The sequence below is a fragment of the Epinephelus fuscoguttatus genome, linkage group LG4 (assembly GCF_011397635.1).
Source record: "Epinephelus fuscoguttatus linkage group LG4, E.fuscoguttatus.final_Chr_v1".
Classification (NCBI taxonomy): Eukaryota; Metazoa; Chordata; class Actinopteri; order Perciformes; family Serranidae; genus Epinephelus; species Epinephelus fuscoguttatus.
The window spans coordinates 32329666-32346546 of NC_064755.1; the positions used below are offsets into that span (position 1 = coordinate 32329666).

The following is a 16881-nucleotide window of genomic DNA, read 5'->3' on the forward strand; positions in this document are numbered from 1 at the left end:
CCGGTTTTGTTGTTTGTTGGTCTTGAACAGTGGTCTGCAGTTTGGCAGGTGTCTCACCCAGGTGACAGGCCATTCACCAGCCCCTCCATCTCTAAAAGCCAAAGTCAGCTTACACGTCATAAAACCTGCAAATGTTATGAATTCGTGGTTTGCAGAAACATACATTGCCAACGTTTTCTTCTGGCGCCTGGGCTGGCAGACGACCACTTTAATGCAACAGTTCAAAAGGCCTTTTTTCACTGGTTAATGTCACAAAGGGGTGACGTCCAAACTCCTAACTCTATAACTCTGTGTCCTCTGTAGCGCAAAATTGTAATTTCTTGCATGCGATGGAACAAGACTTTGAAAGGCATTGAAATGTCCTTGAATATTTTGTCTGAACAAGTGTGGGAAACCTGATAACATTCCACAGAGGGTCAGAGCTGGCTGAGCCGGCCGCGCTGGCACTGACACTGCCACTGGCTCTGCGATTAAGCCACGGGAGCCATTTTGGGGCTGATTATTCATGGTGCTACTGTACTGATGTTCCACTACACTGAATTCTCTCATTAGGTCATCCGGCTCTAAAGGCCATTAAATTTTCAGTCAGCATGAATAAGTCAGAGAGTTCTGCCTCTGATCATGCAGTGCGAAGAGTCCCCAAACTCATCATAGGTGCTCTGCGGAAAAAAAATAAAAAAATAAAAACCCTCTCTTTCAGCACAGGGGTAACATTTGCTCAATTAAATATGTGAGAAGGGCAGGGGTTGGCGGCGGCAAAGTTTTTTTAGATTTAAAGCCTCATATGTGGTGCCAGACAGCATTTCCAGAAGTATCGATCAGAATTTCGCTGCGGGTAAATGACTCCCAATGGGATCTCCTTGGTAACTGGAGCAGTGCCAGGCCACTGAATGTCTAACTGACTTAATGCAGATATAAATCGCCATTCCAATCAAGGCCGTTTTATTTGCGGGCTCGAGCGAGGCTATACGTCACCTGCGGTACCGCACGTTTTCGTCAATAAAATCCTGTCAAATCTGCTAAATGCATGCTGCATTGACGACGTATGATTTATAATGTTTCCTTCCAGGGAAGAGTATTTCTCACACAATTGCAGTAAACAGGTAGTTGGCGTTTTCGGTCGCCGGCTCGCCACAATTACTCATCATTGTTCTGTGTTGCCTGTGAGCATTTATTATGCTTTTCAGATCTGGACTCATGCATAATGTGAAAAGGCACGCGCAATTAGCATTAATTAAAAATGAAAACCTATTAAAGCTGCTACATCAGCTAATAGCTTAAAAGGATTACACTCCATTGCTTTTCAAGAGATTGTTTAGACTTATCCGACAACGACTCATTTACAAAGTTAACCGCACACCATGTAGACCCCTTAATGCAATCAGCTTCAAGATGAAATGAGAATTAACCATCAAGGGGAAACACATATGGAGGAAATGAACTACACACCAGCGAGGTTGTAGGTGAGTTTTTCCCGAGCCCTCTGTGCAACAGAAAACATTTTTATTGGTGTTTGCTGGCGGCCAGAAAATGACCGGGGGAAAACAAAGACGAATGGAGCCATTGACTTCAAACACGACCCCTTGAAAGCACTGCCAGAGCCCTATCCATCGCCATCTATTATATTCATGAGTGTGACCTGTGGGGGGTGAGATGGGGCTTGAGGGGGAGGTGATGGGTGCCCACCTGCTCTACTCAGCCTCTAAGACACTGCCTGCCAGGAGATCAAACAGGCCTCCTCGCTCCCCTCTGTTCTCCTCCTCTCTCCCCGGCACAGGTCCCATATAGGAGGCGACTGACCCACTTTTCCTCCCTCCCTGTGTTATTACCTGGAGAAAACAGAGTGATGTGGTGTGTGTGTGTGTGTGTGAGTGTGTTGGGTGGGTGGGTTTGCGGGGCTGAACAAAAGCTTCTCATCTTCACTTACTGTACAGAGACGACGGCGTAACTAGGACTCCAAAGAAAGCATGTCATTTCTTATCAGATACTATTGCACGTGAGATTGTTTCTCTAATGGCGTGCCTTGACCCACTCTATGTTTTGCTTCGGTGCCGCCACAGTTGATGTTAACTGAGCGCACTCACATCTAGCGCATTAGCAGGAGGGATCTCTTTGGGATGGCAGTGTTGATGTGAAATCAACCCGACACGAGACAAATTTGCCAAACAAATGAATAAAGTGGCCAAACACTGCAGGACCAGATGAAAGCGGTGATGCTGCATAAATTCTGTTGCACTGATGTAAATTGTTTACACTCCTCAGGGCTTTATGGAAGGTGAAGCCATCGCTCATTGTTTTCACAGGGTCAGATTGATATTGATTGACTCTGACAGCTAGCATCATGATACTTAGCGGCAGTGACCATTTTCTGACTCTCCCTCTGTTGGCTCTTTTTGTCAGTCATCTTGCCGCCTTACTTTTCTCCCTCCTTTTACTACCCTCATAACATATACTACATTTTTTATGTCCTTTTCACTCGTGGTCTTTTTCTCCTCGCAGGCCTCACATGGTGACAGAGTACATGGGCATCAGGAATGAGAGCTTTATGAAGATTGCTGCGGTGGGAACGTGGATGGGAGACTTTGTCACTGCTTGGATGGTGAGATTCCAACTCTTATGTCCTGAATAGGATTGCAGCAGAATGAGATTTTTGCAGTGTGATATCCGCCTTAAAAAACGACACAGTATCATGGTATGACAATTACTGTTATTATTATCAGTGACAATGGCCCTTGAAGGAATGAAAAAGGAAGTTAGTGTAAAGAATTCGGACAGGCAGTCGAGCTGGAAAGGAGATGCAAACGTGCAGCTAAGATTCTCCTTCCTGTTGATTTTTTTCAGTACCATAGATCAGCAAATACACACAGTATAATAACCATTTTTGTACCACAATATCCTCATATACACCCGGCGTCCTCATATGAAGCCATCAGATTTTGACTTTGCAGCACCATGTAATTCATTCTGCTTAACTTGGACCTGTTGTCCTTGTTTATGGACAGTTTTTTTTGTCTTAGTGGTAGTAAGAGCACAATACACCAATACATGTTAAAACAAGATGGCAGCCATCTCTGCCAAGTCAGTCTGCAGCTGATCCCGACACAAAAGTGGACACGGTTCAAAACCCAATCACATTTTATGGTTGAAACTTGTTTATTTGTGTTTTATAATGTTTGTAGTTTGATATTGCATAAAAACAGTGGGGTTAAGACAAAACCTGACTAATTTTAGCAACAGTAACAAGCTAAGACACTGTTAATTAGGAAGTATATGTTTGAGGACATTGGGACTTTATTATCATCTCGTCTCCAGGACATTCCTAGCTTGGAGTATGAAGCAAGGAAAATTCATATAGAGTTATAAAATGAACAAATCACAGTTAAGTTTTTGCACAGCCATGTTCGGGCATTGAAATGAACAGTATTAGACTAAAACAGTGACCTCTAACCCATAGGGTTACAAAACGTTGAAAAAATGTTGCATTATTTGTACTTTAGTTTTTGCACAACAATGTTCGGACATTAAAATAAACAGTTTTATACTTTATTACACACTTGTGTGTTATTTAATAGAAAGCCAAATTCTTAAGTTTTCTTTCAGTAGCTGACAGTTTTTGATATCAGTCCTGGCAAATTTCCGTCAGTTCAATTAAATATTGATGTTCAAAAACACAGCAGCCCTTGCTAAATGTTAGCATGTTCACTCGCCAGATACTTGCGTACGAACATTCCAAAAGTGTTGCACAAAACGTCAGCATGTTCACATCCAGTAACATATATAGTTACAGTAGCTACTGGCTAACTTAAAGCATGTTGAACTGCCAATCTTAGCACTTTAGCATGCTAATTATAGGTTCATGTTTATGTCTTTAGCATTCAGCTCAAGACGCAGAGTGTGCATGTACATTATTATTTGAGCATTAAATACTGGATTTACCATTTTTACCACTTGACTTGTAAATAGCGTTCAAGGAAACATCTAAAACATAACAATGAAAACTGAAAAATTTTCTAAAAGCTCCAATTTATTCCATCAGGTGCATTTAAAGCTACAGTTGACACAACCTTTTATTAAAAAAAAAAAACAAAAAACTTTTTCTTGCATTTGCTGAAACTGTCATTATATCTTGACAGTAGAACCTGAGGTAGATAATTTGTGGAAAAAAATCATATTCCCTTACCACCTACCATCTATTGCTTCTAATGGCATTTGTAAGAATTCCCCCCGTCTGGATGAAAAGAACTAATCAGAACCTAGAGTCTCTAATACGCCACGAATCGTGTCAGTCACTGCCTGTGAGCTGCAGTCAAACCGTCAAACTCGGCAGCGCTGATCAAATATGAATCAAAATTCTGCCACTGCATTGCCTATTTCTCGCCTCAAATATTTTCATAAACATGTTTTAATTACTGTTTAGCTGTAAAATGAGGAATTTTGCTTTAGCCGGAGGTCAGTGCTTTGTTTTGGCTCGACTGATTTCAACAAAGTGGCCAGGTTCACAGACTTCTCTCATTTTCTAGCTAAACACTTCACTAAAATAGTGTTTCAGAAAACATTTTAGGCGAGAAACAGACAATGCAGTAACAGAGTCCTTATTCATATTTGATCAGCGCTGCCAAGTTTGACAGTTTGACCGCAGTTTGCAAAGTGAGTGACATGACTTACAGCTGTGTTAGAGACTCTTCGGCTCTGTTAGGTTGTTATCGTTCATGATTCTTGCAAATGCTATAGGAGCACTAGGAGGGGGCAGCGGAACAGGATTTCTTTCACAGATTATCAGTCTCATGCAGTGCTGTCAGAATATAGTGACAGTTTTATCAAATATGACAAAAACTTTTTAATATAAAAGTTACCACCTGCAGCTTTAATAATATAGAAGTGCCCGAAGAAGCAAACAAACATGGATGCCTCACATCACTAGAAACCTGTTATTCAAAGTAATGAAACTGAAGTTTAATGGAAATGATGATGTATTGTCTACGCACGGAATTTAACCCTCACACGACCAACTCTGCAGCCACACAACCATCCCGAGTTGTCCGATGAGATGACCCACATATGTCATAAACGTAAAAATCTTCCCTTCACCACCATCCATCCCACATGACAGAATCACGGCGTTATGCTGATTAAATTAAAGCCAAGTCTGACAATGCAGAGCCAAGTCTGAGAGGATAAACTGGAGATTCCCTTTTAGGGCCAAAGTATAATGGATACACCCTTTTGAATTAGCTAATTAGCAGCAATGACAGTCATCTGGCATCATCTGCTCAGGCCAAACTTCAAATTATTTGCTCCACTGGTGGCAAACAAGCAGGAATAGCATTTATTCATCCATCATGTCTTGTGTGTAATAAGCATTACGGCCTGGCAGGGATACAAGCATGATTATGTTTAGCCATGTTGTAAGATCACAATTAATCTAGTAAGTATATTAAAATCATATAGCAGATGCACGGTGTAGCTGCTCCTCACACACTCATCTAATTTCTAGGTCAGGTGTATCCTCTCAGCCGTTGTAAGGCACACACTTAAAGCCCTCTGTGTCGATCCAGTTCAATCTGCTTCCAAATCCTTGGAGTAACACGCAGTTTGATCTTAGAAGGGTCAGAGGAAACAATGAATGCACAGGGAGGGACAGAGTATGTTGGAGGAGAAACCTACCTCTGTTCATTTGTCAACATAAAGAGAGGAGGAGAGCTCCAGCGGGAGTGGACTACCTGTGGTGGGAGGAGAGGGGCTGAGACAACTTGACAAGCTCCCTCACCGGTCACATTAGTATTCTACAGTACATACTGCAGAGAAAGAGAGCGGGAGGAAGGAGAGACAGGAGAGGGGGAGGTGGGGAGAGAGGAGGGAGGTAAGGAGTAAGAAACAGAGGTGAAGGGGAAAGGGAAATGTAGAAGTCTGGTCAGAAGGGAGACGGGGGAATCAGCGAGTGAGAAGGTGAATCAGTGAGACAGAGGTGTGTGTGCGTGTGTGTCAGAGAGAAAGTTGTGCCAAGGCAAAGTGCTGATTCCAGAAATTACTCACAAGGTTTTTTTTTTTTACATTCGATTAATTCAACAAGGCACTTTGAAGATGACCTCTGTGTCTCCTCCGCCTTGCAGATTTACACTGTGTCTTCACCAGATGAGCGAACAGGAAGTGTCTGTTTTTGCAATGCTGCAACGGCAGGAACATGTCAGACGTTGCCTGATTCAGATCCATTTTTCAGCACGAGCTACAGTATCTGCAGTGAGGCGCTTTATTGATGAACTGACCTTGCCCCTGCAGTGGCTCCACTCAAAGAATATAGGGGAAATTTTTATACTCGTGTATAAAATCCTCTCTGGTGCAGCTCTGCATCCACGTGAGAAAATCCACTACTTATTATAAGTTATAGCAGTAAAACTGGCAATGTGAAAAGATTATCGTCAAGCGATACATATAGGCAGAAAGACAGATGCAGCCACACACATTAACAATTAAACAAGTCAATATTATTGAAGGTAATCACAGGCTCATTAGTGTTTAATCACAGATGAAGTGTTGTTCAATATCAATTATTCAGTGTTTGAATGTAAATAGCCACATTTAGTCTCATGTGTATGTATAACCTGCGTTATTTAGAATAATTTATTGTTTGGCATATGTATAATTAAAACTGTATAATTAAAACTGGGGACCAGAAGGTGGCTTAATGAATTCCAGTAGGTGAACACTGGCACTGTTTTAACATGATTTTTTTATATGTAGTACATGATCAAAGGTATGTGGACACTCACATCACACCCGAACATGTAATTCTAAAACCATTAGCACTTATACGCCACTTAAACAGACTTTTCTCACATGATTTTGGGACCTTAATGCAGGGATTTGCTCTGGCAGTAGTGAGGCTAGGCGTTGATGTTTGGCAAAAATGTCCGGCTCACAGTTGGCGTTCCAGTTTATCCCATTGGCTCTGAATAGCGTGAGGTCAGGAATCTGTGCAGGCCAGTCTAGTTCTTCCACACCAAACTTCAAAAACCATGTGTTGTGCATGAGGCATTGAAGTGTAATCACAGGAAACTGCTTCACCCAAATCTTGGCCTCAAAATATAAACTGTGTATAAAGATGGACAACATGACAGCACCTCAAAAGGGAAGCCAAAATGTCACGATCGCCCCCTGGTGGCTGGCTGCAGTATAAGTCATAAACTCCGCCCCCTCCTAAGATGTTTTCTATCATTTTAGGTAGTTGTTATCACGCTGACGTAAGTTTGATTATCACTGATGAATGCTATTGTAGGAGCAGAATACGCATGAATTATTTTTTGTGTATGATGTATAAGTAGTATTGGGTGTCAGGTCTCACAGGGTAATTAGCGGTCATTACTATAAATGGTAGGAACCTTTCTTTGTCTGGTCAGATGTTCCTCCCAGAAGGAAATACGGTTTTGGACCGCTGATGCAGCTTGTTGCTGCGAGAGTTGAATGGACGGAGTGTTCAACTGGCAAATTTGACTCAGACTCAATCAGTGCGTCAATTAAGTCATCCCAGGTGCAGCATCTCTAGCTTAGCCTCTACAGCTATAAAAAGGGGGTTTGACATCATGATTGACAGCTTACAATCGGATGGAGGGATGTATGGGCGGGAATCTGACACCGTGAGATTACTGCTACGCAAACTATAGCTCCAAATGACGTCACAAGCGCAAGATGGCTGCAGCCGTAAGCGGGATATTTTGGCTTCCTTTTTGTATAGTGGGAGGAAGTGGAGACTTGTTGTTGTTGTTGCCTTAAATTTGTAAGCGCGCCATAATTACAAATAAGATTGTATGCTCTAGCTTCAAGATTTCCCTACAAGCGAATTAAGGTGAATATACTTTTTTGCATTCTTGCTGAGAACGAGAAGATTGATACCACTCTCATGTCTGTCCATAAAATGTGAAGCTACATCCAGGAGACGGCTACATGTAGCTTAGCTTAACTTTTTATCTGTCTTCATAGTATGTGAAGCTAAACTGAACCTGCTCTTCACCCTATAGCTTCATCGAAAATTACATCATTTTCTATGCGCTCTCCTTTCTGCAGGTGACAGATATGATGCTCCAGGATCAGCACTACCCAGACTGGGGCAAAGCAGCCAGGAGGTTCTGGAAACAAGGCAACAACAGGATCGTCCTCTTCTGGTATGTTGAGATAAACTGTCTGTGAGACCATGTGTATCTTTGTCTGCAAGCACTTGATAAGATTTCCTATCAGTTTATCTCTACCTACTAGCTTACTAAATGCATTATATATTCCTGCAAGGCTTGAGATGTGTGTGTGTGTGTGTGTGTGTGTGTGTGTGTGTGTGTGTGTGTGTGTGTGTGTGTGTGTGCGTGTGTGTGTGTGTTAGGTGGTCTCTCCAGCCCGTTGCAGGGTTACACGCAGTCAATAGCCGTGTTAATCTTCCCTCACTCAGTGTCAGCACCTTTAATTAGAAGAACAGGGTGAAAATCAATGGACACAGCAAGGTCACGGGGCGAACCATAGTCCTGCCTCTTACTCCTCGCACCACAAGCTGTGACCCTTAAATAACTGCTAAACAAATGCTGCAAACCATGTCTGATATGCCCATTACTAGACGGCCGAGCAGAAGCATTCGCTGTTTAAATGTCTTCCACCACCAGTGCACGGTCCCCGCGGTGTTCATTCACCAAAGTGTCTCAGCGCTGTCAGTCAAACACGACATGCGAACGCCTCTCCGGTGGTTCATTTTAGGGTCACAGTGAGAAGCGAAGGACATGCGAACAACAGGATACGCTCGAATCTGTTTGACATCTGTTTGATACGTACACAGGGAGGTCGGGACATGGACATCTTAAACATCAAAAGACAGTTTGGCTGCGGTGTTTAACATTTCCGTTCGCAGAATCAATTCACCTGCGATTAGAATGCAAGCAGCCGAATTGTTCTGGGACTTTTTCTGCAGCCCTTCGTTCTATTGACGGATGCCCCCCGACTCGCGCTGTCACAATCAATGCCGGGTTTGACGAGCTTTGTTTGAAATTCAGAGCCTGAAATATGATTGATAAATGCGTTGCCGGGGTATATCTTTGTCAATACGCGTTGAAGGATCGTGGCAAATTGTAAAGGGCGGTGCGAGAAATCGGCCACAGCTGAGGAGAAGGCTCCCACTGTGGAATAATAAAACCCCTCAAAATGTATCTCCCTAACAGTCGAGATGGGATATGAGCTGGCATTCGCTATCTGCAATGCAGCCAGCCAGTGTGTGGTGTGAGAATGCACACAACAGCATAGCAATCACTGGGTGACATTGAGACATAATGCACAGTGGAGAATAATACTAGCCTCTGTCATTGTGCCTCCCTTCAAATGGCTGCGAATTTTTCCTCCCCAGTAAACAGTGAATGCAGAATTACAGCAGTGTGATGTGACATAAACAAATTCAGAGACTGTGAAAGATCGCAGGGAAAAAGAAACACACATAGCAATCACAGCATGCAGGTAAATTAAATATTTTGGCTCATGTTAAATATGTAAATACATGGAAATATGTGTGCAGTAGGGTTTTGAATTGCGTTGTCTCTGCATCCATAAACAGACACAGTCCTGCTCTGTGCACATTCATCTTCCTGGGAGCTGTATCTGCTGCCATTTTTCAAATCTAGGTAAAATTGTTGTTCAATACATTATTGAGTCCATGAAAGGAGAGACTGAATTTATCTGATTTATCTTTTCTTGCGTTTGACGTGGGTGAGGAAGAGGAGCAGTTTGTCTTCCAAGATATACAATATTAAATGTGCACATTATCCAGTTTGAAACGGTGTTTAAACGCTTTTTCAAGGTCTTGTACTTTTTTAACGTGCGTCATTCATTGATTTATATCCCCTCCCTCCACGCCGTCCTTTTCCTTTCTCCTTTTCTGTCTTTCCCTCCTTTGTTCCCTTCCCTTTCCTCATCCCATCTCCTCTGCTTCCTTCCTTTATGTTTCTCTTTCCTCCTTTCATCTCCTCTTTGTTGCCTTGCTTTACTTTCCTCTCTTCCTACCTTCTTTTCCTCTCATCTCTTCGTGCCTCCTTTCTTTCCATTCTTTCTTCTCTTTCCTTTTCCTTTCTTTATCTTCCCTCCTTTCATCCTCCGCATTTCTTCTTTTCCCTGCTCTCTCCTTTCCTCTCCTACCTTTTTTCTCCTCTCTCCATCCTTTTCTTTCTTTTCTTCTCCTCTCCTCTTTGCTTCTTCTCCTCTCCCATCCTCTCCTTCCTTTTCATTCTCTCCCTCTTTTATATTTCCTTCCTCTCCGCTCTCATCCTTTCTTTTTTCCTTTCCTTCCTTTTCCTTCTTTCCTCTTCCTCTCCTTTCCCATGCTTTCTTTTTTCTCCTCTCTCCTTCCTTTTCTTTCCTTCTCCTCTCCTCTTTTCTTCCTCTCCTCTCCCATCCCTCCTTTTCCCCATCCTCTCCTTCCTTTTCATTCTTTCCTCCTCCTCTCCTTTTCCTCTCCTCTCTTATCATTTCTTTTCTCTTTTTCTCTCCTTCCATTTCCTTCCTTCCTCCTCCCCATTCTTTCTCTTTTTCTCCTCTTCTGCCCTTCTCTTCTTCTCTGTCATTCCTCTTCACTCCCATCCTTCCTTTTTCTCCTCTTCTTTCCCTTTCCTTCTTATCTCTCATCCTTCCTTGTTCTCCTCCTTTCTCCTTCCTTTTCCTTTTTTCCCTGTCCTCATTCTTTCCTCTCATCTCCCATCCTTCCTTTATCTCTTTATCTTTTCTTTATTTTCCTTCTCCTCTTCTCTCTCCTTCATCTCCACTCCATCCTCCCCTTTTCTCCTCTCCTCTCCCATCCTTCCTTTTTCATCTTTCCTTCTCCTCATCTCTCTTCTTGTTCACCACTCCATCCTTCCTTTTTTCTCCTCTCCTCTCCTCTCTTCGGGTCTTTCTCTCCTCTCCCCTGCATCCTCTCCTCTCCTCTCCTCTCCTCTCCTCTCCTCTCCTCTCCTCTCCTCTCCTCTCCTCTCTTCTGTCTCTCCTCTCCCCTGCGTCCTCTCCTCTCCTCTTCTTCTCCTCTCCCTGCAGGACAGTGCTCATCTCTCTGACGTCGGTGGTGGTTCTCGTCATCAGCACCGACTGGATCAGCTGGGACAACCTGAACCGAGGCTTCCTGCCCAGCGACGAGGTCTCCAGAGCTTTCCTGGCCTCCTTCATTTTGGTCTTCGACCTTCTCATTGTCATGCAGGTAGACCGCTCCCCAGTGGCCAATTAAAAGAAGGGAGCTGGGATGTCTCTTGGCTTAGTCTGCTACCCATCTTGCCAGTTCCCCCCCCCCCCCCCTCTCCCTGTTCATCAATGGGGCACTGCGGCACAAAGCAGCGAGGGGGGTGTTTGATCACACTCAGTTGGCACGCACAAACACACACATAAACACCCACAAATATATAGATATACAAACTGTTGTTTACTCCTTTGCGTCTCCTCTCTTTCAGTCCCTCCATCCCTCTCTCCCAGACCTCAGCAATGAACTCACCCTTTCCTCTCCTCACTCCCCTGTGAGCCGAGTTTATTTTCTTTAATGATGACTCACAAGATTGGAGTTTTTCTCACTTTCTCTTTCCCTCCTCTTTTTTTTTTTTTTTTTCTCCCACCCGATGTCCTCCCTCCCACAGGAGAGTGTACATCAATAAAGCCTGTGTCAGTGGCTCATGAATATGCAAATGTGTTTGTCTGGGCAAAAAACCACATATCTGTGTATTGAGGAGAAAGAGAGTGGGAGAAGGCTTTTTTTTTTTTTTTTTTTTTAGCGCCACTAGCCAGGAGCCAAAACCGCAGGCCGATCATGTATGTGCTTTGACTGCGAGCCTAATTCAACACGGCTCCTCCAAATGCTTAATGAACATATTTCACAAGGCCTTGTTGGTGGGTATTAGAGGACACGTTGCAAGACTAATATTTGATATCCCCTAAATATACGTTTCTACTCTGTTGATTATGCTAATTACTGAGAGCCTGCAATTGCACGGGAGAACATCTTCTAGTGTGTAACAAATACACCACTCCTCAGAAACCTGGCAAGGACACCACTATAATTCCCATGGTAATATATATTAGAACAACAGCATTAAAAGTGATTTCTAGACTTATTTATTGAAACAATTCATTATTTTGAGGAGGGCTTCTGGCTGCTCTGGACAGTAATTACTTAACACTGTGGTGTTTTTCTCATTCATTTACCCAATTATTGTGATTATGCAGATATATAGAAGCAGTTCAGCCAACAGAGTGTTTCCTCGCAAAGCTGCTGGCATCTCGCTGAGGCAAGCTGTATGAGAAAGCCACGGACCTGATATGGCATGAAGGGCACGCTCCCTATTTTGACATCTCCGTTTGACTCCCGGAGATGGTCTGGACCCGCGACTCCCTCTCCGTCTAGCTCGGTGGTATATCATTTCCCACTCGCATGGATTTGTTTACGACGGGCCCTACTCATTTTCTGCACAGTGTACGGCAAGCACATTTACTACAGTTATTTATGAGTCGCCTGCGCTGTTACACGGCCTGAGCACTGGCGGCCGTTGCTACGTTCCACCAGTCAGTAAAAATTCATCCGCCACAGCCCTCCCAACAGCTTCATTTGCCTCCATCTTGGAGCACAGGATGTCATAGTTAATCTCTCACCTCCATGAGAAAAGATTGGTGTTGTTGTTCTCAAACTAATTAATACCCCTGTCTGGATTTGCCTCCAAGCTGGATATTTTTTTTTCCATCGTTTGGTGTATAATTGTGCTGTTTCTCTGTATTTTCCCAGCTAAATTTCAGATTTCTCAGATTTCTACGTCCTTTGTGTATACACATTTACATACATGGATGATAAGCTCATACACCCAACCAGTTTACTCTCCCTATATGTGTCTTAGAGACTCATTATTTTGTGGGAGGGAGGTGCAAGGCTTAAATGCCATGCCTGTTAGTGCTATAGCAACAGATACTGCAGATATGGAAGAGGAGTGGAGGACTTAATTAATATCCAGGGGGCCATCACCAAGCTGTTATGCTGTTCATAGATATTGGCATGGGAGACTCTGGATCACACGAGGATAGAGTGAACGCAGATATGTGGTAATGTGATGCGGCAAGACGCTGTGTGCAAATAACGGGAACCGAGGGGGAAGTGTAGCTAATCTAAAAAAGAAAAAGGCTGAAATTACATGTGCCTTTTTTTTTCTCCTTTCTTTAATAGAGATGATAAAAGCTAATTTGTGAGAGGATTATGTCAGCTCAGCGGAAAGAAATGTTTCTAATTTCTTCGCCATCAGTCTCTGTGTGATTTTCATTAGTTTCATCTGTGATTGTTATTTTAATTACACGCTTTTCATAATGCAGAGTAACTTAATAAAGTTACTTTAGTTAATGTAGATTTTGGAGTGCATACAATATTATGTATTGCACTTCTGACAGTAGCAGTTTATTAACTCTAAAATGAAGCAGTCATGGTATTTATGTCCAATAATAGACATTTGCATTTTTTATTAATGAAACATCAGACGTCAGTTACAGGCTTCAGAGAAGTTGAAAGTCAGTATTGTGGGAAACAATTTAAGACAATACACAAATTATTATTTATCTTGACACACACTGACTACAGCAAAAACATCTTTTATCACTGTCCAGTAAAAAATCCTGTATCTCCAAATTTTGGTGATATTTTAGATAGATTCTTCTACCTCTTTAAGGGACAGTCCATCCCAAAATCAAAAATACATATTTTTCCTCTTAGCAATAGTGCTGCTTATCAGTCTAGATTTTTTTTTTTTTGGTTTGAGTTGTTTTGTGTCTGCCTTCTCTCCAATGTAATGAAACTAGATGGCAGTCGGCTTGTGGTGCTCAAAGCGTGAAAAAATGCATATGAGAAACTCAACAGCAATGTCTCTTTCTAGAATTCATGAGCCGGTTATTCAAGATAATCCACAGACATTGTTGTGAGCAGTCTCATGTAGGAACTACTTCCTTTTCCAAACAACAGCCGCCAATCATATCACCATGTAAAAGGTAGCATGCATCTACTCATGGACAGGAGGCACAAGATGTGAACATTAATGGCGTCGTCCTCAGATGAGCTGTAAGGTTAGCTAGCTCAGTGGTGCTAGGTGAGCTTGCAGTAGATGCACCCTTCCTTCTGTGCTCCGGTTAGCGGGTGTCGCCTGGTGGAAAGAGTAGGTCCTGTAAGAAACTGTTCAGTTTTTCAAATGTGGGGTTTTTTTTGCACTTTGAGCACTACAAGCATCGTGCCATCTAGTTCCATAATGTTTTAGAGAAGGCAGACATCTCTACAGCTGATATCATGCACTCTGCAACCACAACAATATAAAGTGACGAACAGCACTACAGGTAAGAGGAAAAATATGTATTTTTGATTTCAGGGTGGATTGTCCCTCTTAGCTAAATAAACCATTTCAAACATTTATTGAATATACTGGGGGGAAAAAATACAAAGCTGAGTACAGTGATGTTTTCTCAGCTCATGAAAAGTTGACATTTTGGAGAGACATGGTTGGTGCATGGTCATAGGACAGAGACATTTTAAGAAATGTCTCTGTCCTGTGGACCTCATGAAGAGTAGGGACTGTAGCTGGAGGTTACGTTTTGAGCTACACGCTCCTCCGTCTGATGTCTGATGAAGAGTTTGTAGCTCGAGACTTCACCTCACCTCATTGGTCATTTAATTGAATACTTATGGGAGCTGAGTCTAGTGTGCAGTCTCTATTTTTTGTCCCATGTTCAATTCAATTCATTTATAAAGCCCAATATCACAAATCACAATTTGCCTCACAGGGCTATACAGCATACGACATCGCCCTGTCCTTGGACCCTCACAGCGGATAAGGAAAAACTCCCCCCCAAAAAAATAACGTAGAAACCTCAGGAAGTGCAACTGAGGAGGGATCTCTCTTCTAGTAAATGTACAGTGATCCATATGACAAAATGATACATAAAGAGAGACAGAGACAGAAAGTGAGAAAGAGAGAGATGCAGGGTAAACAGAAATGTATGATTTCTTGTCCAGCACCTCCTTTTTTATCATCTGGATGTGTGTGCTCTTCAAAACTTTTTGTAGTGACTGTTACGAGCCACCAACTCTAACCACACACTAGCAAAAAGAGCAAAGTGACACCACAGGGCATGGGCAGCTTCTAAATGTCAGTTTGGGGTGCCTGTTGATGTGTTTTGACATGCTGAAATCCCAATGCACATTAGTACACTGCAGCAGCCTGTAAACACACAGTGTAGTCTCCAGCCTACAGCAGCTGGCACCATGTTTGACCTCCAGTCAGTGCATGAAGAGACTCCACAGAGACTTAATATCAGCTAGTACGAGTAAGTTCAGTGCTCAGCACCCGGTGAAGCACCTTAACGTGGCTGACGCTTGTCACATTCAAATGTGTTGAGTTTTGTACAGCCAAGGCTACGTTATCACAAGATACATTTATCTGCCTGTGCGTGTGTGTTTGTGTGTGTATATTTCAGGACTGGGAGTTCCCTCACTTCATGGGTGACCTGGATATGAATCTACCAGGAATGTCAACAACGCATGTGAAGGTCAAGCTTCCTGTCTGCAAGAGCATCTTTAAAGAGGAGTACCACATTCATATCACAGGTACAGGCCGACACGAGCACGGCTGCTGCATACAAAGAACAGGGTCATCTCATTGTTGGGTCAATGAGCGTGTGTGTCTGTAGCCTTACTAAATCGTTCTTAACCCTCATCCTACCAACATTTTTACTGTAACAGGACTACTGAACAGGGAAACAACCATCATAGCAAAATGTTGATTTATTTCTTCTCTAAACAATATTATTTATACAGTTAATGTTATTTGAAGGGATAAAGCAAATTACTATTGCTATTTTAGGAAAGTTACAATTAATTTACATTCATGAAAATGTATGCTTTTCTTAAAAACAAACTGCAGCTTTGATCCTAAGTACAAAAACACATTAGTACTTAAAAGCTTATTTACCATCCTTTTATTCTGGTGCCATTCACTTCTCATTCATTTCAAGTAAAACAAATTGCTTTATATTTCCATGGTGAAGCCAACCAGCATCATTTTGACCCCCATATAAAATAATAACTGAAATAAGCTCACATTCATTCAAACTTCTTTTTCCTTCAAGACAAAAGACCTTGGTCTCAGAAGTTTTTACAGTTCTTCCTGTAAAAATAAAAGCTGAGTAAATGTAATTCAAATTTAGACTTTTTAATCAGTATTAATCAGTAAGAAACTCAATATTACTACCAAAATGGGCAAAACAACTAAAATTACACAAAATTACCTCAATAAGACACAAAACTACCTTAAAGAGACCCAAAGCAACCACAAAAATGGACAAAACAACTACAAAGAAACACAAGAAGATCATAAAGAGATGCAATGTAACTGCAGAGAAACTTAAAAAAAAGTACAGAAATGGGCAAAACAAGCACAAAGTGAAACAAAGTGAGACAAAACAACGACAAAGAGACACAAAGCAACCAAAAAATGCACAAAATTACCTCAATAAGACACAAACTACCTCAAAGAGAAAAAAGTAACCACAAATTACACCAAATGACTAAAAAGACGCACAAAAAGACCATCAAGAGATCCAAAGTAACTGCAAAGAATCTCAAAGTAAACAAAAAAATGGGCAGAACGACCACAAAGACACACAAAAAAACACAAATTACACAACATTACCCCAGCAGGACACAAAATTACATCACAGAGACACAAAAAAACATAAAGAGATGCAAAGTTACTGCAGAGAAAGTCAAAATAGCTACAAAAATGGGCAAAACAAGCACAAAGTGACACAAAACAATCAATAAATATACAAAATTACCTCAATAATTACCTCAAATTACCTCAAAGAGACCTTAAC

General features: G+C 42.1%; 1 protein-coding gene across 4 annotated transcripts in view; it reads left to right on the plus strand.

Annotated features, from left to right (window-relative positions):
- tmem117 (transmembrane protein 117) overlaps positions 1–16881 on the plus strand; it is a 68819-nt gene that overhangs the window by 47019 nt on the left and 4919 nt on the right. For all 4 annotated transcript variants that reach the window (XM_049573273.1, XM_049573271.1, XM_049573272.1 and 1 more), the window contains 4 exons: positions 2500–2599; positions 8059–8156; positions 11041–11200; positions 15484–15613. In XM_049573273.1, coding sequence (XP_049429230.1) covers positions 2500–2599; positions 8059–8156; positions 11041–11200; positions 15484–15613 — 488 coding nt within the window. The remainder of the gene's footprint in view (positions 1–2499; positions 2600–8058; positions 8157–11040; positions 11201–15483; positions 15614–16881) is intronic.